This window comes from Xyrauchen texanus, chromosome 32, assembly GCF_025860055.1.
Source record: "Xyrauchen texanus isolate HMW12.3.18 chromosome 32, RBS_HiC_50CHRs, whole genome shotgun sequence".
In the NCBI taxonomy this organism is placed as follows: Eukaryota; Metazoa; Chordata; class Actinopteri; order Cypriniformes; family Catostomidae; genus Xyrauchen; species Xyrauchen texanus.
The window spans coordinates 3725615-3753526 of NC_068307.1; the positions used below are offsets into that span (position 1 = coordinate 3725615).

Genomic DNA, 27912 nt, shown 5'->3' on the forward strand with positions numbered 1-27912 from the left:
AATTTTCAAAGGATTGTAAGGTCTAGTCGTGATATAGAAACTCTTTTTTGTCTTTTTTCCTCTCTTTCTCCATCCGAGGTCACTCTGCATCCACGATTATAAGTGATTTCCAATCAGGGGTACCTAATGGAGAATTTAGGTGTCATTTCTGCAACACTAGCATCAACAAACTAAATTGCAATAGTGACTTTTCAAACAGGTTTCCTTCAAAATGGTACAAGATAGCGAAATCGTATCAATTGGCTCTTACAAAACATTACATTTTTACTCACAAAGATAAAAATAAACGAACCGACGAACAATGTTATTACCGTTTTGTTGTTGCTAAGTTTAACCCCTAACCCAAACCTAAACCTAACCATCGATGCCTGTATTATCTATTGTATAGATTTTTAAATAGTTTGTTGATTGGTTGGTATCTATGAGAGTAAAAGTCATACAATTTCTTAAGGTTTCACAATCTGATTATCTAATCAGACAGTGCAATGCATAAATCATGCAGATACGGGTCAGGAGCTTCAGATAATGTTCACATCAACCAACAGAGTGGGGAAAAAAAATGTGATCTCAGTGATTTAGACCGTGGCATGATTGTTGGTGCCAGTGGGCTGGTTTGAGTATTTCTGTAACTGCTGATTTCCTGGGATTTTAATGTAAAACAGTCTCTAGAATTTACTCAGAATGGTGCCCAAAACAAAAGAACATCCAGTTAGTGGCAGTTCTATGGATGGAAATGTCTTGTTGATGGGAGAGGTCAACAGATGACAGAAAGGCTACTCAGATATCCTCTAGTGTACAATTGTAGTGAGCAGAACAGCATCTCAGAATGCACAACACATCGATCCTTGAGGCAGATGGGCTACAACAGCAGAAGATCACATCGGGACTTTATTAGGACCATAGTGGTTCTAAAAAAGTGCTCAGTGAGTGTATGTGCCACTTGGTGCGTTTCATTCTGTTGTGTAAAAGTGACTTTAATAATATAATGGTAATGCCAAACATTATCCAGTATAAAAAAAACACATTTTTGGGTTAGTGTTGATATAGAGTACTTGAGAATTACTGATTGGTCTTTAGGGGTACATAAGAAAAGAAAAGGTTCGAAAACATCAAGCAAATGTGTGTTTCTTTCACATATGTGTTACAGTGTCCAGTGACGCAGCTGCACTAGCCCGCAGCATGCCACTACTGCTGTCAGTACAAGACACGTCAACACACTCAGAAGACACCGCAAAAACAAACTCAGACTGATCTAGGGCCAGCTGTCTCAGCCCAAATCCTCAGACACACTGCTAATCTAATCACTGATCAGTGAAAAAAGGCCACTACTGCAAAGTGTTGTCACAACCATCAAGTGTTGTCAAAGATAAATGCATCTGGGATGGTAATTACAGGCGGTATGTTCAAAACATCTTTTAATAAAAGCATTGTATTTTAATATAAAAGTACTGGATCTAATTCAATTGTGAAATCAATCTATCTATCTGTCCGTCCGTCCGTCCGTCCGTCCGTCCGTCCGTCCGTCCGTCGTTGTCTATCTTAGCTGACAAATAGCAGTTCTCTGTCTAACAACCACTATGGGTGATTTATAAGAGCGCGTTAATAAAACGTGACGTCATCCATAGCAATGAGGTCAACTCCGCCTTACTCTTACCTTAAGATTTCCTTAGTTAAACTTGCTCTTAGCAGTTTTGTGAATAGGTTTTAAGCAAAAACTCCTAGCTAGGAACTCTTTGGAGAACTCCTAGTGGCCCTGGGTTACAATAGCTGCTTTTTCACGATCAGGCCTGTGCAAGCCAGGGCTATCAACTGGCCAGCTGGGGCCAATAGCCTCAAACCTCGAGCCGCAAGACAAAAATCGATCTGCGTTCCCACTATCGGGCCAATAACTCTGTAGCGTTGCCCAAAAACGTAATACGTCACTGCAGTGTCACACAGTCTGCCCATTTCTCAAGCAAGGGGAAGCTCAAGCAGAGGTATCATCAGGTTTATATTGAATGTAAACATTAAGATAAGTAAGCATTGACAACTCATTGACTGTAACTGCCATGGTGTCCCCAGTGGTCTCTTCAATAAGAGCGGGACAACGTCCCAGCACACAGTCTATGAAAGTTCACCGAACCATGGAAAGTGATTTCTTTGGGCACCGTTTTGTCCAATGGGTGTTTTAATGTATTTTTACTGTACCCTTATTTTATTTGTATCTTTTTTCCCGATCCTATACAGTTGTGCACTGGATGAAGTTCGTCGAAACTCTGCCTTTGATATTGAACCCGCCTCAATCCCCAGTTGGCCTTGTTTGACCCAAGGGTAATCAGCACGCCAAAGGCCATTGGCGATTCTCCCAGAGGAGGCATGATGAAGCCCCGAAAGTGACAGTGGGAGCACAACTGGCCCTGGCATGCACTAGCACGCCCTCGTTTGGCCTGATAGTGGAAATGCAGCTAATGAGGCACTTACAGTGGAAGTGAATGGGGCCAATCCGTAAACATTAAAATACACTCTGTTTCAAAAGTATAACCACAAGACGTAAACAATATATGTATTAACTAGGGCTGGGTATTGATACAGATTTGATGCAGAATAACAGACTGAAAAACAGAAGGGTATTTAAAGAGACATTACTCAATGACATATGAATCTGTGGATCTCATCTTTGGACACACAGGACGATTTAAACCAAACTTTTACTCTCAACACACAGTGAAAGGATCTGTTTGCTAATAACTTCTCCACTATACTACTCAATCACTGTTGTGTAAGCTGAACATTTACTAGCCAGTGGTAATCATAGACATTTGTAGTCGCATAGCGTGAGATTTGGTTGCACATGCGATTGAATATAGAGGGTTTTAAAGGGCATTATAGAGGGCTATAGAGGGCATTATAGAGGGTTGCCACAGAGTGAAAATTAGATTTTGGGATTTAAGAATAAATATTGAGATCGTTCAAACAAAGATTGCGATGTATCAGAAAATGTATACTTTTACTCACCCCTAGTGTAACTATTTTAGTGTGATAAAACCGCTTATTTAACTTTTCAGTGTAAAGTTATATCCAATTTTACAACTTTCTGGCCATGACACATATCTCTGTAAACCATAAACAATTTAATCAACTTTACAGCTAAAATAATACACAAGTTTTTTTTGTTTTTATTTGGACTGAACCTCTCAAAGTCTTGGCGTGAGATTGTTTTAATTTGTGCCCCAGTAACGGAGTACTTACAGTTAATTCCTGAGCTAATGAGCCCAGCTTTGTGCTTTTGGTGTCTGTTCTGCTTAAGCTCATCCTAATCGGTTCATGCTGATACCCCTATATCTGTCATATGATGTCTCTTCCAGGAACAGTATGGGCAGATGTCCTTCAGACTGAGAAAACAGCATTGTAAGATGCTAAGCAAAGACAATCTGTTGAGAGAATGATGTGATTGAAGACCACACACACATAAAAAACACACACATACGCCTATGAACTACAGATGAGCCTCTATTAGTATTGGTACACAACAAATCTAATTCTATCTTCGACACTTGATGTGACAAACAACTTACCGATACAGATTTTTCTCCTGAAACATTTGGGGATCAAGGGATTTGTTATAAATCAATCCAACAGCCAAACTATTCATGTTTAAAAGGTGAAAGGTGAGAAACAATTGCTTATTGTAATGCCACAGGTCTGATTGAACATTCCTGGCAGATCTTTAAACAGATATTAGCGCTGTGTATCTTTGCATACTTTTACAGTGCAATTGTTTTTGGACATGGTCAAGACATAACTTTTATTCCTTAAGGCTCATACAGTCCCACTGTAAACAAAACTCTGTTTGGAACTATTACATAAGACTTTGCTGACTTTCCACTCTCCAACAGGCATGTGTTTTTTGTTAAGAGATAAAATTAGCACACGAAAGCTTGCCCAGCCCCAAAAGATATATATATATATATATATATATATATATATATATATATATATATATATATATATATATTAGGGCTGTAGATTTAACGTGTTAATTCAGTGTGATTAATTTTACAAAAAATAACGCGTTAAAAAAATTTACGCAATTAATCGAATGCCCCCGGACCATAATAAGGAAGATTCCTGAGAAATGCAAGATTGTAGTACCACCTGTTTACTCCAGAGGGCAGTAAGTGAAATTTCAGCTGTATGAGCAACACGCAGTTTATACAGTGAAGAAAACACTTCAGTAGGCAGACCAACACAAACATGGGTTACATTCTTGCATTCAAAACACTCGAAGGAGTGCAAATTCGATCTTAGGGATTTCAAGATGTGATTAAAGATTGAGTATTAAACTATATTTAACTTGACACAGTGACCTAAACATTTTATGTTTATGATGCGACGCACCCAAGACGTCTGACGTAGGAGTATATTGATGGGTCCTTAAACAAGCCCTCATAATAAATCTCCAACTGATTGACAAATTCACTTGTGTAATGGATTGCTGTGAACTGTATGCCAATGATTGACTTTGATCAATAATATGGTAGTAAACAATACATTGTATCCTAAAGCAAATTTTTGTATTGACTTTTCAATGATTAACTCTTCTGCTACAGGAATGTAATGCATTTTAATTATGTGAATATACAGTATATATATAATTTTTAAATATTTAAAGATAACTATGTATAATTATATATTGATATAAATATGTATAATCATTATATATTGAGTTATGGTTATATGAGGGGCTTTCTCAGCAAATATTTGTATATGCGATTTATCGCGATGAATTAATCGGGACACCATGTAATTAATTCAGTTAAAATTTTTATAGATTTACAGCCCTAATATATATATATATATATATATATATATATATATATATATTGCAGTGACAATCAGAACGTTGACTTGCGAGATATAATAGAGTTACACCAATGTACAGTCTTCATCTTTATGTCCAAGTACTGACACAATGTGTAATCGAATATTTGAAGCAAGGTGTCAAATTCGCCAACCAAAATCAGCATCACCTGTGTCTTTCGGAACATGTTCACAACACCAAGACCCCCCAATAATCAAGACTAGCAAATACAACCCTCACAATACCACCCCACCCCCAAACTTAATCTACTCCCTTGATAATGGGTCAAATATGAACTTCTTCATAAAATGGTTAATTTTCAATTCAATTGTATTGGTAAAGTGCATTTAACAATATATCTTGTTTCAAAGCAACTTTACAGAAAAAATTAAAAATAGTGCCTTACAACAGTGCTCAAATACAGCAGCACTGTTTACAGTTACAGCTCTGATACGGTGTCATCATCCAGCCCACGCTCTCGTTCTCCCCTCCATCTCGCTGTCTTAATTATGGCTATTCCCTCTGTTGTGACTCAATCAGCCAAGTTTTTCCTCTCTGTTTTCCCTCAGTCTCTGTCTGTCTGTGAGAGCGAAACCTCTCATGCAGCATGCGCAGCCAAACAAACACTTCTCCTTCTGTTCCTCTGAAACATCTTACAAGCTTCCTTTAGTCACTGAGACAGTGAGGATTCCCATCGATTTTAAAGAGACATGCAATTCACAACTATTGTAGGCTATTTAATGTCTTTTCAGCAAAGTTCTAACAATTATGAAGGACATAATAATTCATGAAAAAGCTAAATTGTAAAAGGTAACATACAGAAATATTATAAACATAGTATAGTATAAACATACAACTTTTAAATGTGACAACCTGCCCCAAACTTTATTAATCCTAAAAACACGGTTTACATCTAACATCTAATTTGACTATTGCCAGAATGTGTGCCAGTGTGGTCTCATTGAGTTTACTTGTTCACCCAAGAGAAGATGAATTCTTCTATTATTCTGTAAGCCTGCTGAAGATGAACACATTTATCATCACATCATTACCAAAAGAGGAGCCAGACCCTTCATTGGAAAGTTATACTGTAGACCTGAGAGCCCTTTGTGGTTTTGATAGATCTTTAAGACTAGAAGTTGAATGCAGTCTTCAGAAGTCATGACACATTTCACACTGTCTGTGAAGCATAGCTGTGCTCAGTCTGGGCAGATCGCCAACTCGAGTCGAACTGTTGTTTAACCCATCCATACATCCAGCCATTCGAAGGAGGTGGTTAATGATTTCCCAAGGTGCCCTCTTGATACATCAAATATGTTCTACAGATTCCTGAGCATTGCTACTAAATGGTGTCAGACATTCCAGGGTGATTTGACAATAAAACATCAAAGCGCTAACATAATATATGTATTACAGAATGCTATTTTGAGATGCGGGTTGGCGGTGTTTTGGTGGGACGATGGCGACCTACACAATATTAGGCAGGTGGCTAATCTTCTAATCTATCTTCTAATGATAGAAGCATTTTTTTTGTGATCTGAGCCAAGTCATCATGACCAGGCCTCCATCTTTTAATTCCAAAGATTTGTGAAAGTTTAGCAAACATTACAGAAACAATAACTTTTGATTTCTTAAGATCAGCTTTTCTCTTCCTAGCAGTCCGATCAAAATTGTGATGGTTTCTGGTCCATAGGACTCTTGTACTTTCCCCTATTAACTGTACCAGTTCAACTGTGTCTCTGCTTGAGCTTTATTTCTGAGGCTTTGCTGAAGAGAATCCAGTTTTCTCTTTCTTCACGATACGCAGCGCTCAAACAGCCCTCAGAGAGAGTCTTCATGTGTCTCCAATGAAAATCAAAGTGCATTAAACATTAAAAGTACTGTCAAACCCAGAAGCAGACCAACTCTAACAAAAAACTAGAGAACTGAGAAGGCTAGAAGGCAGAAAGATTTTGACTTTAGGATCCTTATCAACTTATAAGTATATGCATAAACAAATCTAGACTATGGATGTGCAAAACTATATTTTTCCCAAAACAACTAGTTGACTAATTGGTCTTAAACAAAAACTAGTTGACCTCACTAACCATTTTTACTGTTATAGGCCTTACTCTTTCTCTTTCTGTCCTACACCACTTTGAATGGCAGTGGTGGCTCAGTGGTTAAGGCTCAGGGTTACTGACCAGAAGGTCGGGGGTTCAAGCCCCAGCACCACTGAGATGCCACTGTTGGGCCCTTGAGCAAGGCACTTAACTCCAGGTTGCTCTGGGGGATTGTCCCTGTAATAAGTGCACTGCAAGTCGCTTTGGATAAAAGCATCTGCCAAATGCATAAATGTAAATGAATGATATGTGAATAAAAGATCATCTAAGGCAATACACCCAAACATAAAAGAACAGTCAAGGTTTACTGCAGATTGGAAGGGTAACCCAACTGAGCATACCAATCATGTACCACAGCAGACAGATTTAGCACCTGCCACTAGCCCACACACACAGGTGCTCTCTGACTCTGTGCTTTTAGGATGGGGGTATTGTGGAATGTGGTTGGGAGGGAGGGCTTCCGTTGAGTTTAGAACAAGTTGGGGCAGATAGCAAAAGATTGAACAAAATCCATTGGTTTAATTTTGTGCACTTTAATTTTCACATCAAATACCAGCCTGCGTCAAGATAGAATAATATAGGGCCTGGGTAGCTCAGCGAGTGTTGACTATCCAGGGTGTGCCGAGTCTCCTAAGCAACCAAAATTGGCCAGGATGCTAGAGAGGGTGGAGTCACATGGGGTAACCTCCTCGTGGTCATGATTAGTGGTTCTCGCTCTCAATGGGGAACATGGTATGGATTGCGGAGAGTAGCATGAGCCTCCACATGCTTTGAGTCTCCGCGATGTCATGCACAACGAGTCACGTGATAAGATGCGCGGATTGAAGGTCTCAGAAGCGGAGGCAACTGAGACTTGTCCTCTGCCATCCGGATTGAGGTGAGTAACAGCGCCACCATGAGGACCTACTAAGTAGTGGGAATTGGGCATTCCAAATTGGGGAGAAAAGGGGATAAATAAATAAAACAATTTGAATAATATAGAGGTGTACAAATTTGATTGATTATGTTAGGTAAGTAAGGTAAGTAAAGGCCTTAACCTCCTGAGACCCCGTGACCCCGTGTTTTGGCTTCATGTGTCAAAACAACATGGCGACAATCTCAGCCGAGTTTGTCTTTGGGAGAAATGGCGACAAAACTACATCTGGTAAGAAACCTCATTAAGTTTTTACATTAAAACCTGTTTGAGTCAAAAGAGTCTCTAGTTTCATCCGATGTGCCATTTAAAAAATTTCATAGATTTATCGCGAAACAGCACGCTGTTAAACATAATGACCACGTATGTGGACAATAGGCTCATTTTCCTTAAAACATCATATATCTACTGTCCATTTTCACACTGAGGATCAATGGGTTCATCCAAAAACTGAAAAATGTTGCTTCCAGAGGCTTTATATGGAGTTAGGATGAAAATAAGGTGCATTTCGAACTGTTCTGAGACCAGTGCAGACAGACAGCACACTGGAGGTTAAGTCATTCCCTAATTAGGGAGCAAGCGAGCATCCTATAGCTCTCTATGCAGTTAAGTGCGTTCACTCCTAAAATCTGATCAAAAGTTCAGTTTCTGGCTGCAGATGATGTTTGGATCACTCAACATGTTTAACACACATGGGACAATAATAATCAGTACATAGATTCACCATTTATAATGTATCATTTTATTTGAACATGCTTGGCAGTGATTGAATGATGCTGGTCATTACTTTAATCTGAATTAATTATGCTAATTTCTGTATAATGTCTGTAACGTCTCATAAACATGAATAACCAACAATCCTGAAAACACAATAAACAATTTGATGAAAAAAATATAAGCTTAGTATTATTTAAAATTTCACAACTTAGTCCCGCTGTCCACATACTGTATGTATATGGAAAACTATGTAGTCTCTTTTTGCATGTTTCTTAGGGGTTAATAGTTACAAATAAAAAAAAGGGACGGAAAATGCACACAGCAGTCACGCTCGGGTCACGGGAGGTTAATGTATGACATCAAAATATATGACCGGCGTTGAAGGGAAACCTCACAAAACAATGAACTTTTTGTCATAATCATGTAGCTACAAACCCATGTGACATTCCTCCTTTTGCGGAGACGTTAGGCAGAATGTTAGCCTCTGTCAACATTCACTTTCATTGCATCTTTTTCCCGTATAATGAAAGTGAATGGTGACAGAGGCTAACATTCTGCCTAACGTCTCATTTTGTGTTCCACTGAACTAGCGCAGCAACGACTAATAAATAATTAAAATAATCGACAACTCATTTTATTATCAATCCCTTGGGAATTATCAATTATTGAGAAATAAATAAAGTAAAATGCATTTTATATTGTAACATTTATATTTTAAACCTTTTGTAAACAATCATTTATGTGTTTATTTTTTATATAAATATATTTTAATAAAATACAGGAGATACAGTTTGGCTTTAAATATGGTAAAATAAATAACTGAACATTGCATGTCACAATAATCATTAGTAGCAGCCCTACACTGAACAAAGAATGTCATACAGGGGACAGTAAATCATTTTTCGGTGAACTATCCCTTTAACCCTTAATTGCTTTCCACCCCTTTATTATTAGTAAATGTTCTGCATCCAAAGAAAATAAAAGAAATGAAAATCCACGCTTGTCCTGCTGTCCTAAATAATTATTCATGAGGTCAGGGCCCAATTTGCTTTCATTAACCAGATGTTAAAATAAGTGACAGCAGGGGGTGCTGCCTATATAATGAATTATATATATATATATATATATTTATTTATATAGATCTACAATTTCTTTAATAAGATCACAAAGTCTTTGGAGACTTGAAGTCTTGCTGCAAAAAAGCTTTTAAACATTTCCACCGTTATTGCCCAGGCACAGGAAGTAGAGTGGGTTGTCCACTAATCACAGGGTTGGTGGTTCGATTCCCGGCCCACACGACTCCACATGCCAAAGTGTCCTTGGGTAAGACACTGAACCCCAAGATGCTCCCAATGGCAGGCTAGCACCTTGCATAGCAGCTCTGCCGTCATTGGTGTGTGAATGGGTGAATGGGACACAGTTTAAGTACTTTGGTAACCTCTAATGTTAAAAAAGGTGCTATATAATTGCAGACCATTTATCATCGATGTAATATATTTTCTGCAAAAATAACGACATAAGTGACAACCTGCCCCTTGATATTTAAGAAAAACATGCTTGCCTGAATTTGTCCCAAGAGTGGTTTAAAGGAATAGTTCACCTAAAACTGACAATTCTCTCATTATTTACTCACTCTTATGCCCTTTCAAACACAAACGAAGATATTTTGAAGGATGTATGAGGTGTTTATATCCATTCAACGCTAGTCAATGGGGCCCAAATCTTTCAAGCCAGAAAAAGGACATAAAGGCAGCATAAAAGTAATCCATACCTCTCAAATGGTTTAATCCATGTCTTCTGAAGCGATATAATCAGGTTTGGGTGAGAAACTAACCAAACACATTTTCACCATAAATCTTGACATTTGTAGTCTTTGCTGCGATCTTAAGAGAAGTATGTGTTCCACAGAAGGAAGAATGTCACGTGGGTTTGTAACAACATGATTATGACAGAATTATCATCTTAAATCCCCGAGAGTCACCCAAAGCACCAATTACCCCATAAAATGTATATTCCTCCTTCTTCCCCTTCCTTTGAACCCACCAAATACTTCATTTTGAGCTTATGTTTGAGGTAAATTATACACTGAGTGTCATTCTCCCTTTGTGTGTGCCCCATAATAAATTACCTGAAAGGAAGTGGTTTAACGCTGTTTACCATTCCATTGTGTTAACCCCCATGTTAAAGACAGCACAGCCCCAAGGCAAAGAAAACAACATGCATACCTTCAGAGTCTGAGCTGTTTCAATTAAAGAGAGCATCATTTCACCTTGCATTAGCAAGATATATTATTATGTTGAATAAGAACATCAGAAATTCACATGTTATGTTGAAGCTTTTATCTGATTTGTACAACTAACACAAATTGTCATGGGTTGAAACAGAAATAATGAATTGCATATTAATTGCTACAAATTATTTCCAGTTTAAACACAAAGCCCTTTAGGTGTATTATTTTATGTTATAATACTTTCTTCTATTCAAGTGTATGTAGAAATAGCTATAAGTGAGTCTTTCATAGTTTGATTCCAACCAAATATTTAAAGGAACACTCCAAAAAATATTTTAGTCCTTAAGATTTAAACATTTCCTATTTAACTTTTTTTCATAAAAAATGATCAAGAAATGTATTATATTTTATTGAAGATTACTCAATCCAATTTGATGACATTTTGTTATGAAATTGATTTTTTTAATAAACAAAAATAATAATTAGATTTTATTAAAGATTTCTCAATTCAATTTGATGAAATTATTATGAAATGTATTTAGGTTCTTTTTAATTATCAAAAAATACATTTTATTTGATTAAAGATTACACACAATTTGATGAAATTCTGTTATGAAATTGATTTTTTATATATATATATATATATATATATATATATATATATATATAAAAATTATTGCAAAATAATTTTAAAGATTACTCAATTAAATTGTTATAGAAATAAAACAAATATAAATCAAGGTTACACTTACAATGGAAGTGAATGGGGCCATTTTTGGAGGGTTTAAAGGCAGAAATGTGAAGCTTAGAATTTGATAAAAGCCACTTATATTAATTCTTCTGTTAAAACTCGTGTGTTATTTGAGCTGTAAAGTTGTTTAAATCAGAATTTTTATGGTAGGCATACGGCATACCATAGTCATGGCAACTAAGTTGTAAAAGGTAAGAACTTTACACATAATAGTGGAAGTGATTACATCACACTTAAAATGTTAACACATGTTAAGTCTTGTGGTTATACTTTTGAAACATTGACTGCACGTTACGGTTCGACTCGCCTCAACTCTACTCACTTTACATTTCTCAACTTGCATTTCCACTGCAGTTTAGTGCCATCTCAACTTGGGTGGGATTATAGGCTGATCATAATAGCTGCGCCGCCTCTACTGCCGTGACATCATCTTAAACACGACACAAACTGACCAAAACAATAACACGGCCACTAGCTGTTAGCTACTAGCTCATTGTGCTGCATAAAGCAGTTGATCTTACACAAGTGTAACAGTTAAATTGGCCTGGTTGTTTTAGAAGCTTTTCAGTAGCTGGTCAAATAAATAAAGTGAAGCTTTCAAGCAGAGTATCGAGTTAACAGAACAAAACATACCATCCTCTATCGTGGATCAACGGCAGTCCAGGGCACTCCCATCCCATTGTTCGCTGGTTTAGTTAGCATCCATTTGGTCGAACCACTTCCACTTTTCCTTGATGGTTCTGTTGTCACTTTTAAGCTTTTTTAACTTTTCCCTACACAGTTGGTAGGTCCGGTGGTAGCCGTGTGTGGCCAACAGCTGATACACTTCCTTAGAGACTTTTTCGTTTCGCTCATCGCTAACGAATGGACCGTCAGCACCTCGTTTATTGAACATGGCGTGGTTTTGCGCACAGCCATTTCTTTTTTCACAATTCTAAAGTTGAGTCAACAAATTATACTGTTATCGCTGTTGCTAACTTTAAAACTAGCGGGTTGATGTCAAGTGTCGCTAATCCAGTGACGCTGGTAGTGACGATTCTCTGCGACCAATCAGTGATCTGCAGGGTTTTGACGTCATATTTAGTATCGGCTCGGCTCGCTTGGAACCTCGACCGAGGTGGTACTAAAAAAGTATCAGGTACCAGGTACTATCCACAGTGGAAATCCCCAAAAAAGCGAGCAGAGTTGAGTCGAGTTGTACCGTGCAGTGGAAAAGCCCCATTACAGTGTTTACAGATTGGACCTCATTCACTTCCATTGTTCAAATGTAGATTTTATTTTTTTAAAGTAGGGCTTAACTTGTATTGAACCCAAAGCATTCCTTCAAAACCATCTCCTGTTTGTTTGAGCATCCCGACACAGCAATATTTGTTCAACCAATTATGTGAGATGGGGTGTGGCCATCCGTTTATCCAATTAATGCCAGACAGGTGAAGTGTTTAGAAAACCTAAAGTTTTAAACCTTAAAGTTTTTACTATTTTTGCAGTTCCACTTGTGCCGTCAGTGGCGCAGAAATTACGCTTTACCTTGAAAATTCCCCATGTGTGTGCTTGGCATAAAGTTTGCCACTCTTTGCAGATTTTGTGCTCAGGAATGTCTCCTGCAGTCAAGCAAATGGCTGGCATATGTGTTTTTGCACAAAAGCTGACAGCTGAACAAAACCAGCAAATAAAGACTCCTTTACTTAAAAACCTTCCCATATTAACATCTTCATTCTCGTCTTATCTCCAGCTGATTTGTAGTTTTACTGTAAATTATGTGTAACTGTGTAATACATTTTACATTTGGGGTTTTAAAATCAACATACTATAATAAATGTGGTAGACTTCACTTTAACCAACAGGAACTTTCTTTAATAAACTAAAGAGCCTTTTATTAAACTTTGGCTCAATACCATCAAAACTTCGAAAATAAAAGACCACATGTCCATGTAGATGACCTGAGGCAATACTCGAGCGCTTACGGTACAATTGTTCTCTATAACTCTGTGTAAAAATGGGTGAAATCTACAAGTACTTAAACTATGGGCTGCAGCAGACCTAGAAGCTGACCAATCAGAGCTGAGCAAGCAGTGGCCTGGAGCTGCGAGGATGATGTCCTGTCCGTAACTACTTTAATTCTAGGCCACTGAGACTCATTTTTGTATGATCCTTATTAAAAATGGAAAAACCGAGAGCTCTCAATCTATTAAATGGTAAAGAAAGAATGGAGTATGAGTGTGTGTGTGTGTGTGTGTGTGTGTGTGTACACTTGTGCATGTGTTTATATATATTTTGCCAATTGTCTTTAATATGCACATTTATATTTGTATTTTTGTCTGTTCAAACGAACAAATGAATCCTTTTCAGTTCATGCATAAACAAAGTAATACAGTGGTTCTCGCCTGGTGTTTGTTTCAGAACCCAGATTTTACACCGGACATCAAATGGCAACAACACAGTGCCAACATTATTTATCGCAGTGGCTCTCAAGCAGGGTGCCGGGGCCTCAGCAAACTTAACAAACAGTCTTGATTGTCTGAAGTGTTCCTCTCAGTTTGTTTTTTATCACATGACAACAAACTCGCTTCCTACGTGTTGGTTACACCACTATGAAAATCAAATAATTTCACATAAAAGAAGATTATTCTGCATTACTCAAGCCAGAAAAAAAATCTAAAGAATTTTAGCTTTTAATGAGACTTAGATTTTTTTATTTAATGTCTCCGGACAGAATGTTAAATGACTTTGAACTCAGAAATTGAAAGCATGCCTTCATCATAAAAGAGTAGCCTATGCAAGTAATTGTTTTGTGTGAGTTGAATTTTTAATTTGTGTTTTTTAATAATTTAATAGATCAGGACAACAAAAATAGCGTCACATCATTGACCCTACTTCCAAACGAAATCTCTTTTAAAGAGAAAATATGGCTTTGACCTCATCATTTTACACTTGTGCTAATTTTCCAAGGACTTGAGAGACTTTAAAGACATTTCCGGTAAGGGAGCATCGTTTCTTTTTTTACAGAGCATTCTGGAAATGCACTTGACAATTTTACAAATGGCCTAAAAATGGCCGGCTCCCTGGCCAGCGCCCGGACTACTGAGACGTACCCTGGGTCATGTTTTTTTTTTTTACCTGCCGTAGTTTTATTCATGACTTTTGAGGATGAATGTATGTCCATATTAGCATATGCCTAATTTAGATAGCTTCTAGGAAGTGATGAAGATGAATTTGCACCAAAATACCATGGCCTCCTCCTTTTTAAAAGTCTATTTATTTTGCTATCCTAACGATGCATGATTATATAGTTTGCTGCATTGTATTATTTGCATTTAGCATTGTTTCCCCAACAATCAGAATAGACTTGCGACCCATATTTAGGTTGCGACCCACCATTTGAGAATGACCGCACTAGTGTGTGTGTATGCGTGTAGAGAGATGGGCTATTAAACCTGTAGGACAATGACTTTGGCTCCAGGGGCTCATACAGCAGAGAGAGAGGACACTGCCCTAACTCTGTTAAAAGGTTAGACCCCCTCTCCCTCAGGGTTCTGTTAACATTCAGTTTCTGTATGCTGGTATGACTGCTCACAGCACTGGCCTAATCTAATGCTGCCTTCACGTGCTTGCCGGAACATCCTACATGCCATTTCTAAAGTCGTGTTAGAGGGTATCACTGTATCACTTCAAGCAGATCTATTTTTACAAAATGTTAAACCATTCCAATCAATTTACCAGAACATGCACATCAATTCAAAGTGAATGCAAGTATTGTGATGAAGTCCACATCGTCACTAATCCGCTTTGGTTTTCAGTTTCCTAACTTCATCGTTTTCCAAGTAATGGCTCCATTTTCGATGGAGGAAAAAGCTCTAGTTCAAGGGTCCTGTTCAATTGTGGATGAGAGGCTTAAACATAGCAAAATCAATGCTTTTTAATTAACGAGAAGATTTTCCAGGATTCTTACAGACATTGCAGAGGTCTTGTAGTACAATGTTGGGACTATCCCCATTACAAACATACTGGCAGGGGTGTTAAGCGTAACAAGTCAAAGGTGTTTCTCCAGTCACTATGAGCTGAATCTTCTCATTCTTAAAGTTTTCCCTTCATTAGAAAAACTGGCGGTATACTCCGGGAGATATCTTTTCAAATTAAGTAGGACCGGGGCATGTAATGTGATCTCTACCCAACCCAGTTCATCCTCGCTGGGGAGGGCAGATCACAGGCCTTCTTACTTCCAGAATGGAGAGAAAAAACCTTCCCAGAAAGGATTAGAACCAAGACTAGACAAAATGCTATGTGAGATAGCCACTCCTGTTCAAAGAGCACCATGTTGTGAGCCTTTTGCTTATTTACATATCACTTTTTGCACAACATAAAGGTTTCATGAATAAATATCCTTATATTAACCGATAAAAACTGCAATAAGTAGGCAATTTGTAGGTCAATTCCCTGGAAAAGTGTAAAAACTGTGGTGCTTTCAAAAGATTGGTTTATTTTTTGAACAACCCTACCAACCTGATATACTGTAGCAACATTGGCTCAACCAATGCATATTTTTTTGGCAAGACTATCTGTTTGTTAGACCAATGGAAAACGGGGGGAGTTTGGGAAACCTGTTGGTTTCGATATTATTTTTGGTGATGCTAGTGATACATAAATGACCCGGGTTGTCGACTAATTCACCAACAACTGACTGCTTAGAGAGTGTTTTTGCTGTACTTAACAGTGAATAACTGTCAGTACAGTAAAACCCTCTGCAAGGTTTTAGTTTAGTCTTTTTATGCGCTGCTGTTACAGCAAAAAGCCACGTCAACAATGCATTTCAAGTCGATCACTGTCAATCCTCTGCTGTGAGTAACATTCTCGTATCTGTGAGGTGTTGTAAAGAGATTCTGTCTGACACTGTTTAAATAGTTGCAGTAAAAATCGTTTAAACTGCTTGATGTCATGAACTGGATGTTTTGTACATGTAATATTATCTTGTAGCTCTGTCCTTTTAAATGCGCAGCAAGAATCGGCCCGAAGCACTATGGCAAAGTCTTTCGAGCAAGTCAGTTCACTGTTGGACATCTTTGGAACGCTCTCGGGAGGCTATTTCCAGTCATAACAGTGCAGCTCCTGTCTACTTAAAAGGAGAAAGACCAAACTCTCCAAAACGGTTGGTCACAATCAAAGAACATATTTCAAATCAGCAGAAAAATATAACAACACGGCAATCATACACTGAGCTTCTTTACCTCAGATTACACAAAAAAAAAAATATTCCCAGCTTGTATAGCTAACGCACATGAGTGTTCTCAAGCTGAAAGACAGGCGATCTCTGTATCTAAAAGGTGATTGGCTCTTTTACTTGTAAGATGGGACATCCTTTCTACATCTGCTGACCATTGGCTGCTGTTGGGCATTCCAGTTTCTCCCATTCATTTTAATAGAAGTGGCCCATCTCTGCTAAATAGTCTCTGACTCCAGTTACATTAAAGTGTGTCATTCTGTGTTCAGGATGTGCATAAGCAGTTTCGTGCCACTCTACTTTTCTTATTTTTATAGTTTTGTGCAATAAGATGTAGAACTTATTTTGCTTATTTATTTCCTGAATATCCCTTAATTACTGTGTTGAAGTGCTGCACTTTGCTTTCAAATATCCATCTAAAACGGCATTAAACAATTGAATCACTTCAGTTATGCATATTCACATGCACAAGGAAATAATTACAAGGATTTAGGGCTGTCGCGATTATGAAATTTGGCTGACGATTAATTGTCAAACAAATAATTGTGATTATGATGATTAATTGTCTGTATGTGCTATATATATAAAATAAAAAATAATTGTGATTATGATGATTAATTGTCTGTTTGAGGGCTATGCCGATTCATTGTCAAACTAATATTTGTGATTATGCCGATTTATTGCTTGTTTGAGGGCTATGCCGATTAATTGCCTGATTGAGGGCTATGCCGATTAATTGTCAAACTAATGGTTGTGATTATGACGATTAATTGTCTGTTTGAGGGCTATGGCGGTTAATTGTAAAATAAATAATTGCGATTATGTCGATTTATTTCCTGTTTGCGGGCTATGCCGATTAATTGCCTGATTGAGGACTATGCCGATTAATTGTCAGGTTAATAATTGCAATTATGCCGATTTATTTCTTGTTTGGGGGCTATGGTGATTAATTGCCTGATTGTGGACTGTGTCGATTAATTGTCTGACTAATAATTGCGGTTATGCCAATTTATTGCTTGTTTGAGGTCTATGCCGATTAATTGTCAGGCTGATGGTTGTGATTATGCCGATTAATTGTCTGTTTGAGGGCTATGCCGGTTAATTGTCAAACAAATAATTGCGATTATGCCGATTAATTTGATGTTTGAGGGCTATGCCGATTAAATGCCTGATTGAGGGCTATGCTGATTAATTGTCAAACAAATAGTTGCAATTATGCCGATTGATTGCCTGTTTGCGGGCTGTTCCGATTAATTGTCAAACAAATAATTGCAATTATGATGATTAGTTGCTTGTTTGAGGGCTATGTCGATTAATTGCCTGATTGAGGGCTATGCCGATTAATTGTAAAGCTAATAGTTGGGATTATGACGATTAATTGTCTGTTTGAGTGCTATGTCGACTAATTGTCAAACAAATAATTGTGATTACGATGATTAATTGCCTGTTTGAGGGCTATGGTGATTAATTGCCTGATTGTGGACTGTGTCGATTAATTGTCTGACTAATAATTGCGGTTATGTTGATTTATTTCTTGTTTGAGGTCTATGCCGATTAATTGTCAGGCTAATGGTTGTGATTATGCCGATTAATTGTCTGTTTGAGGGCTATGCCGGTTAATTGTCAAACAAATAATTTCGATTATGCCGATTAATTTGATGTTTGAGGGCTATGCCGATTAAATGCCTGATTGAGGGCTATGCTGATTAATTGTCAAATAAATAGTTGCAATTATGCCGATTGATTGCCTGTTTGCGGGCTGTTCCGATTAATTGTCAAACAAATAATTGCAATTATGATGATTAGTTGCTTGTTTGAGGGCTATGTCGATTAATTGCCTGATTGAGGGCTATGCCGATTAATTGTAAAGCTAATAGTTGGGATTATGACGATTAATTGTCTGTTTGAGTGCTATGTCGACTAATTGTCAAACAAATAATTGTGATTACGATGATTAATTGCCTGTTTGAGGTCTATGCCGATTAATTGCCTGATTGAGGGCTATGACGATTAATTGTCAAACTAATGGTGGTGATTATGCTGATTAATTGTCTGTTTGAGGACTATGGCGGTTAATTGTCAAACAAATAATTGCGATTATGTCGATTAATTTCCTGTTTGGGGGCTATGCCGATTAATTGCCTGATTGAGGGCTATGCCGATTAATTGCCTGATTGAGGGCTATGCCGATTAATTGTCAAACTAATGGTGGTGATTATGCTGATTAATTGTCTGTTTGAGGACTATGCCGTTAATTGTCAAACAAATAGTTGCGATTATGTCGATTAATTTCCTGTTTGAGGGCTATGCCGATTAATTGCCTGATTGAGGGCTATGCCGATTAATTGCCTGATTGAGGGCTATGCCGATTAATTGTAAAGCTAATAGTTGGGATTATGCCCATTGATTGTCTGTTTGAGTGCTATGTCGACTAATTGTCAAACAAATAATTGTGATTACAATGATTAATTGCCTGTTTGAGGACTATGGCGATTAATTGCCTGATTGAGGGCTATGGCGATTAATCAGCAAACTGATAATTGTGATTATGCCGATTTATTGTCGCTTTGATGGCTATGCCGATTAATCGTCAACCAAATAATTGCTATTATGCCGATTAATTGTCAGTTTGAGGGCTGTGATAATTAACTGTCAAACAAATAATTGCGATTATGGCGATTAATTGCCTGTTTGAGCTCTTTGAAGACTATTTGTCAAACTTTTTTGACAAACAGATTGTCTATTTGAGGGCTATGACGATTAATTGCCTGTTTAAGGGCTATAACGATTAATTGTCATATAAATTGCCATATTTCTTAAGGCGCATGTGTGCTTCATACATCGTAAGAAGTAATTTTTACATATTTAACTTCAAATATATAAATCAATCAATCCAATAGTTATATAACATTTCCTTTTAAGGATTTAAAACTATATGAATGACATTCAAATGTTTATAGAAAACAAAATATTTCTAAATACTTAAAATATGTCTCTTTGGTCAACTTTAGTTTGGTCAATTTTACATTTACACTGTTGTTTTTGGAAATGTTATATATATATATATATATATATACTGGTGGAAAAAAGTTTGGAATAATGGACAGATTTTGCTCTTATGGAAAGAAATTGGTACTTTTACTCACCAAAGTGGCATTCAACTGATCACAATGTATAGTCAGGACATTAAAACTTGAAAATGTACTATTAAAATTTGAAACAATTTGAAAACTACTTCAAAACTACTCGTCAAAAATCCTCCACATGCAGCAATGACAGCTTTACAGATTCCTCTAGCTGTCAGTTTGTCCAGATCCTCAGGCAACATTTTACCCCACACTTCCTGTAGCACTTGCCATAGATGTGGCTGTCTTGTCGGGCACTTCTCACACACCTTACAGTCTAGCTGATCCCACAAAAGCTCAATGGGGTTAAGATCCATAACACTCTTTTCCAATTATCTGTTGTCCAATGTCTGTGTTTCTTTACACACTCGAACCTTTTCTTTTTGTGTTTCTGTTTCAAAAGTGGCTTTTTCTTTGCAATTCTTCCCATAAGTCCTCCTGAGTCTTCTCTTTACTGTTGTACATGAAACTGGTGTTGAGCGGGTAGAATTCAATGAAGCTGTCAGCGGAGGACATGTGAGGCGTCTATTTCTCAAACTAGAGACTCTGATGTACTTATCCTCTTGTTTAGTTGTACATCTGGTCTTCTACATCTCTTTCTATCCTTGTTAGAGCCAGTTGTCCTTTGTCTATAAAGACTGTAGTGTACACCTTTGTATGAAATCTTCAGTTTTTTGGTTATTTCAAGCATTGTACAGCATTTATTTCTTGATTCCTTCATTTCTAGAGAAAGCTGTTTCTTTTTTGCCATTTGTGACCTAATATTGATTTTAGACATGCCAGTCTATTATGTACTGTGGCAACTCAAATACAAACACAAAGACAATGTTAAGCTTCATTTAATGAACCAAATAGTTTTCAGCTGTGTTTGATATATTGGCAAGTGATTTTCTAGCACCAAATGATCAATTTAGCATGATTACTCAAAGGCTGTTGGAGTGATGGCTGCTGGAAATGGAGCCCGTCTAGATTTGATCAAAAATTACTTTTTTCAAATAGTGATAGTGCTGTTTTTTTACATCAGTAATGTCCTGACTATACTTTGTGATCAGCTGAACGCCACTTTGTTTAAGTAAAGTACCAATTTCCTTCAAAAACAGCTAAATCTGTACATTATCACGTCACGTGAACATAACGATGCCAATTTTTGCATTATTAACGTTCAAACAACCAACCGACAAGCTGATTATGAAAATAGGTAGGTTTGCACATCCCTGCAAATTACATACTTCATCTTTATTAACATTTACAACATCACCCATCCTTAGCTGTCAGAATTCTCAACAACCCGATGTCAACTGCTAACACACACCAAGACCCATTCAGACTCATATGGACCCCATATATTGCACATACATTGCATCATATGTTCCTCAATAATCTGGCTCACTTCAGCCACTTTAAGAACCAGTGACAATGGGGGACAGGGTAGCTCAGCAAGTAAAGACGCTGACTACCACACCTGGAGTCACATGTTTGAATCCAGGGCGTGCTGAGTGACTCCAGTCAGGCTTCCTAAGAAACCAATTGGCTTGGTTGCTAGGGTGGGCAGAGTCATGATGGGTTAGTTTGATAAAAAGTACAACCAACACAATATTTATACCATGATCAACGGAAACATGTAAATTCTTCACAATGCACCCCCCCACGTTCAAGCCAAAATTACGACCTTGGATTCGACAAATTACAGTTTCAGAAATAAAAATTTCAGTTTTCGTATTGCTTTCATATTTTTACTTTTTGATATCGTTTCCACATATGTTTGGATTTCACTATTAAATGGTTTAAATACAGGCATTTTTCAGTCCATTTCATTTTATGCATATAATTACGATTTTTTTTTATAATTATTAAATTAAATATTAGAGCTAAATTTCTATCTTACAGTTTTGTTGTTAATACTGTACTAATGCATTTATAAATACTGAATGTTTGCATCAATGTTTCCTGGGAGTCATTTGCTGTTTGAGGTCCCAATGTCAGCCCTGCTCATAAGTATATATTTAAATATGTGTTTATTCGAATACTAGATTCTGATTGGCTTGAATTGGCTTGTAATGCATGCGGTAAAAACGGTTAATGCACAGGTAGTTCAAGTCAGTTTATTCCTGCTTGTTTATATATTCTAAATTCATTTGAAAATTCTATTTGAAAATTCTACATATTTTACATAATTTTCACTTCAACTCTTCTTTTCAATCCAGCCAATCTATTGATGGTATGAAGTTAAATTATTATGGTATTAAACAAAAAAAAAAAAAAAACATTTTTTCACTCATAAAATTCCATCAACTGAAACACTAATCATTAACGAAATAAAATAAAAATACCAAAATATTTTAAGGCGCACAATATTTTTATTTTGTTAAAAATTACACAATTCAATTTGATGCAGTTTTGTTATTAAATTGAAATGCATAAATCTTATAAATAGGTAAAGTTTAAAGAGGCAAGTCAGCAAAAGTCAAAATTAAAGGCATATGGCGGGCCCTGCACACAGGACAACTGTTTTTACAAATTCAGAATAGGAGGGTGTAGTTCCCGGCACCACATGCCATCACTTATAGCAGGACAATGCACCGCAATTATGGGATTAGGATCGTTTACACTAATCTAGCCACAAAGAATTTGAAATAGGCTTGTAAAATGCTTCCAGCACAGTTCTTTCCAACTTTAAGATGTTTTCAAATAAACTTTAGCCAAGTTAATTTGTTCAAATAAAATGCAAGGCAACTTTTTTTATTTGTTTTATGTCCTAATTGTCAGGGGGAAAACACCTGTCTGAATTTTTTAACTATAGTAAAAAAAAATGATGCACATAGAATCAAACCTGAGATGTTAAGAAACAAAACAAAACTGCTTTAACTAATTCAGTAAAGAAAAGAGAAACGTTTTGTCTTGTGTTGAGAGAATTCTCCACCTGGATTGTTGAATTCTACTTGCTTAGCCAATGCTAAAAATTTTCATCTAATAGATAGTCTATGAATCAAAGTTATTCCCCTTTTCTCCCCAATTTGGAATGCCAAATTCCCAGTGCGCTTTTAGTCCTCATGGTGGCGTAGTGACTCGCCTCAATCCGGGTGACGGAGGATGAATCACAGTTGCCTCCGCGTCTGAGACTGTCAATCCGCGCATCTTATCACGTAGCTGTTGAGCACGTTACCGAGGAGACGTAGTGCGTATGGAGGCCCATGCTAAACTCACCATGTGTCCCACCGAGAGCGAGAACCACACACATTATAGTGACCACGATAACGAGGTTACCCCATGTAACTCTACCCTCCCTAGCAACTGGGCCAATTTGGTTGGTAAGGAGATCTGGCTGGAGTCACTCGGCATGCCCTGGATTCGAACTTGTGACTCCAGGGGTGGTAGTCTTTTAAAGGAAAGGAGGGACAAGTCAAAATGTACTTTTGTGGAAATCAATATTATGCCACAATTGCTGTTGACTGAGCTTAACTTTTATTGAACCCAGACTTTTTATTTAAAAAAAGGTTTAAAATCTAAATGTTACAACATAATGTTTACATTGGATATATGGGTTATTTTTGATCATCCAAGCATCTGGAACATTCCAAAATCAACAGTTGCAATATTCTGACTGTACCCATATGTAAACTACTAAACTTAGTTGGGACCGTGCTTTATAGTGAAAAATGTGTTTCCTATATCAAGCTCTTGTGAATGCTCTTTAAGTCATTAAATAATAAAAAAGGTTATATTATCCTGGAGGAGATGGGGTCATTTTAGCCACTTTCCAGTTTAACCCCATTCTGCCACGCTCACGAGGACATGACATGCTTGAACTCTGTAACATAACAGACAGAGACGAGTCCTCCAAAACGACACACTATTGCACACTGGTTCAGTAAATAACAGAGGTACAACTGAGAGAGTTGTAGGGGTGAAGTAGTTTTGGTCAGATGATAATAATAATCACTCTAGATGGAAAAAGATTATTTCAGCAGGTCCTGGCTTGACCTACATGCCTTAATCTTTTTTTTAGGTCAAATCAGTTCATTACTGAACACGCCGTCCAGTTTCCAAAAACACTTCACATCACATCAGGGGCGATGGAGTGAATTCATCGCTATTCTAACTAATTGCGTAAGTGTGCACACCTCAAAGCAGAGAGAGAAATCTATGCTTTCAACCCCATCTTTCTAGAGCTGTATCCACACACTGGATATAACCCCACTGCAGCTTAACATCCTCTTATAATTAAAGCTATACAGAGGCGTCCAGTGCTGAGGCTATGATCCATATGAGGCAATGATCTCCTCTGAGGCTTGACAAGAGTGCTTGAGCTTCAGCATTTGTTTCAAAGCATGCATCTTTAAAAGGAATATTCTAGGTTCAATTCAAGTAAAGCTTATTGGCATAATTTTGACTTGTCTTTCCTTTTCTTTAAAAAAAGCTAAATTGAGGCTACATCAAGGCACTTACAATGGAAGTCAATAGCTGCTTTTCCACTATCGGGCCAGTGCTAGCCAGGGCTATCAACTGGGCAGCCGGTGCCAATAGCTTCAGACATCGAGAGAATGAAATCGATCTGCGTTCCCACCATCAGGCCAACAGCCCCAAAGCGTTACCCTAAAACCCGCCCTTAACACGCCGCACTGTTGCCAACATCACACACCCCGCCCATTTCACAAGCAAGAGGGAAACTCAAGCTGAGGCATCATGTAATCTAGTTATCTAGAATATCACGTTTATATTGTTTGTAAACATTAGCTAGCTAGCAAGATAAGTTAGCGTTGACAACTCACCAACTGTAACTGACATGGTGTCCCGAGCGGTCTCTCCACTAACAGTGGGGCGATGTATCAGCACACCATCCATGATCTCGAACCATAAACAGTTCTTTCGTTGGGCACCACTTAATCCAAAGTGCATTTTAACAGATTTGTACTGTGCCAGCCATTTTAAAATGATCCTGAACCTGTACGGAAACACCGCCTTTGACACCGGACCCCACCTCAGTCCCCAGTTGGCATAGTTTGGCTCAAGGGTAATCGCCGTTCTAAAGGCAATTGGCACTGGGAAAGCCCGAAAGAGGCACAATGAAGCCCCGGATGTGACAGTGGGAACGCAACTGGCCCTGGCATACTCTAGGACCAATATAGTTAAAAAGTGGCTAATGGGGCCAATCTGTAAACATTCAAATGCTCACTGTTTAAAAAGTATAGATTTTAGTGTGATAAAATCGATTACTAACCTTTTCTGTGTTAAGTTATATCGACTTTTACAACTTTGTTGCCATTACGATCTAACGCCGTAAACACTGTCTTACGGTATATTACGATTTAAACAACTTTACAGCTCAACTCATACACAAGTTTTAACAGAAGATTTAATATAAGTGCTTTTATAAAATTATAGACTTCATATTTCTGCCTATAAACCCTCCAAAAATTGGCCCCATTCACTTCCATTATAAGTGCCTCACCGTAACCTCGATTTTTTATCTTTTTTGTCAAAGAAAAGGAGGGACGAGTCGAAATATTATAATTTTTTGTGTGGTAATCAAAATTATGCCTCAAATGCAGTCGATTAGGCTTAACTTGTATTGAACCTGGAATATTCCTTTAAATGATGTATAAGGACGGTTTTAAATCACATTGAATACAAGCCTTTTTGTACAAGTCTGGTGGATTTGCCATTGCTGCATTTAGTGCTGCATCCAAGCATGCATGTTCAACCAGCATATTTACAATCTCTCCAAACCCACATACAAAAGTTTGATGTAAAACACACAATTTCCTCTTTAAAGAACGACTTTTAAGTGAGAAAATGTATCTCACCTTGTCAACATCACAGGTAACCCTTTAGGTTAGGTATCTCCTTATCATGCCTTTAATTCTGATAGAGCTTCTGGGTGGGTGCAGTGCCAGCCCAGCTTAATATGACATAAAGACAAAATACCTTATTGCATACTAAACATATGAGACATACACTACTATCATAATAAGGATAATGTGCACATTTTCCAGTGCCCTTGCGCAAACAAATGTGGTTATGCGTTTTAAACTCTAGTTTGGACTCTAATTTGAGGTCTTTATTCTTAAAGAATAAAATAATGTAATACCTGCATATAGCGGTTCCGTTTACCCATATTAATAAGCTGAGGAATGGAAATAGCGGACCGGAGCCATGGCACCTACACGCCCCTCTCTTTAAACAGCTGCTTAAAATAACCAAGACTGTCTATTAATAACGTAAAAAGCCTAATGACCATGCATATGACCGAAAACATTATTCTGCTACATCTGTTTGCTGTGTTGAAATACGTTTTTTCGGTTCGCAGCGAAAAGCGCAACCGGTCACGGAGCAGGTGTTGGTTACGCATACAGGCGTGTGACACATTATAATGTGGTCGGAGGCAGACTCTACATGCGAGTTGATACATATAACCACCACATTCATTCATTAGTGTCCAATAATCAGGGAAAAAAGCATCACACTTTCAACTGTGCCATAATTACCGCGTAAACCCAAATGGTACTTACGCACAGCCTCCAGTTTCGGATCCAGCGCGCTGGCGCTTTGCTGAATTTTGCCTATTTTGTTCTGCAGCGCCCAGACCCGTTGGTTTGTGCAGACGATTTCGTTCTCAAGCTCCTGAAATAAGGAACAGGCGTGTTTGGCCAGGTCGGAGAGCTGCCGCAGGGTCCGGGATAGAACCACATTGCTGATGGAGCACAGATCCTCGAACAGCAACCCTTCATCATTGGGGATGGGATGTCTGCACAGGAAAGGAGGCTCAACGATCCGTTTGGCAAATGGCATTTTGCAGTAGGTAAATGCAAATCCCCCATATAAATAAATCAACTAATCCAACAGAAGATTCTGGTGCCTGTCAAGCAAAAATCCACGAATCCTCCGCGCAACCCGCCATCACTTCAGCTCTCCCAACAGAGGAGATCACATACGGATGGAGGGTTCTCAGAGAAAATTCCCGCACCTCCTCCGAATCTGGATGACTTTCGGAAGGCTACTGGGTTTTTTTTCAGTTTTTTGAGGCTGAGGTTGAACTGGAAGAGAACGAGGATGTGCAAAAACACGGACTGGTCTTCATGCATCAGGAACGGGAGCTCTCCGTTGAGATCAACTACAGTCGGAAGCACTGGCATAGCCAGGGGTATTAGAGATTACTCTGTGACTTAAAATATGTAGGCTATTATAAACTAGTTTAAAAATGTATACATTCTGATGTCTTGATCTGAAAGTGTGAAAGAACTGTTTGAATGTGCTATGGCTATGTGCTCTGTTGTAAGGGAAAATTTGGTTAAAAAATATTAGGGTGAAAACTTGGCCCATTCATTTTTATTGAGGCCCACCCAAAAGTAATTACCTGGCTATTCCCTTGGTCGGATGGGTCACCCAGTAGAAAAAAAATTTACGAATTCTACTATGGTCAAGGCGTGAATATTTTACGTATTGTTCATTATTATACATTTTTTAAGTATTATGTCACAAGAACATCACTAAATAATTTTACATAACTTGCAATTCCTTTATGACCTTACCTACATGTTTTCCGTCATTTTTTATTTTATTTAATTTTTGCTTAAAAAGGTTAACATACAATTTAAAAATGTCATTTAGAAATTTTGTTTACAGAGAACCTGTTTTTTTCTTCTTGGTAAAGACGCGCATCTTAAAAAAAAAAAAAAAGAAAAAAGACGTGCATCTTGAATATTAATTAGGTCGTTGTGACATCACTTGGAGTGCGTCAAGTCACGTGGCCTAATTAATATTCATAAGCCGTAGTAGGATTCGAACAACCTTCAAAAGTACACCTAAATAATAGTCTTCTTGTTCATTAATGATGCGTTATAATCTCTCTGATCACCAACGCAACATTTGTCAATAATAAACAAATGAACAAATAATTCTGAGGCAATCTCTTCAAACCCCAAACTCTGTTTTACTTAATTTGAAATTATTTTATTTAGTTATTTAGCCTATATATTTATATGTGGGTTATATTTGCAAATTAATGCATTTATTTTTGAT

The 27912-nt window shown here is 37.6% G+C and overlaps 1 protein-coding gene across 1 annotated transcript in view; it reads right to left on the reverse strand.

The window, feature by feature from the left end:
• LOC127625750 (actin remodeling regulator NHS-like) overlaps positions 1 to 26682 on the reverse strand; it is an 83789-nt gene extending 57107 nt beyond the window's left edge. Inside the window, 1 exon segment of the mRNA XM_052101115.1 lies at positions 26403 to 26682. Within this exon segment, the coding sequence (XP_051957075.1) occupies positions 26403 to 26682 (280 nt within the window).
• Positions 26683 to 27912: the final 1230 nt, after the last annotated feature.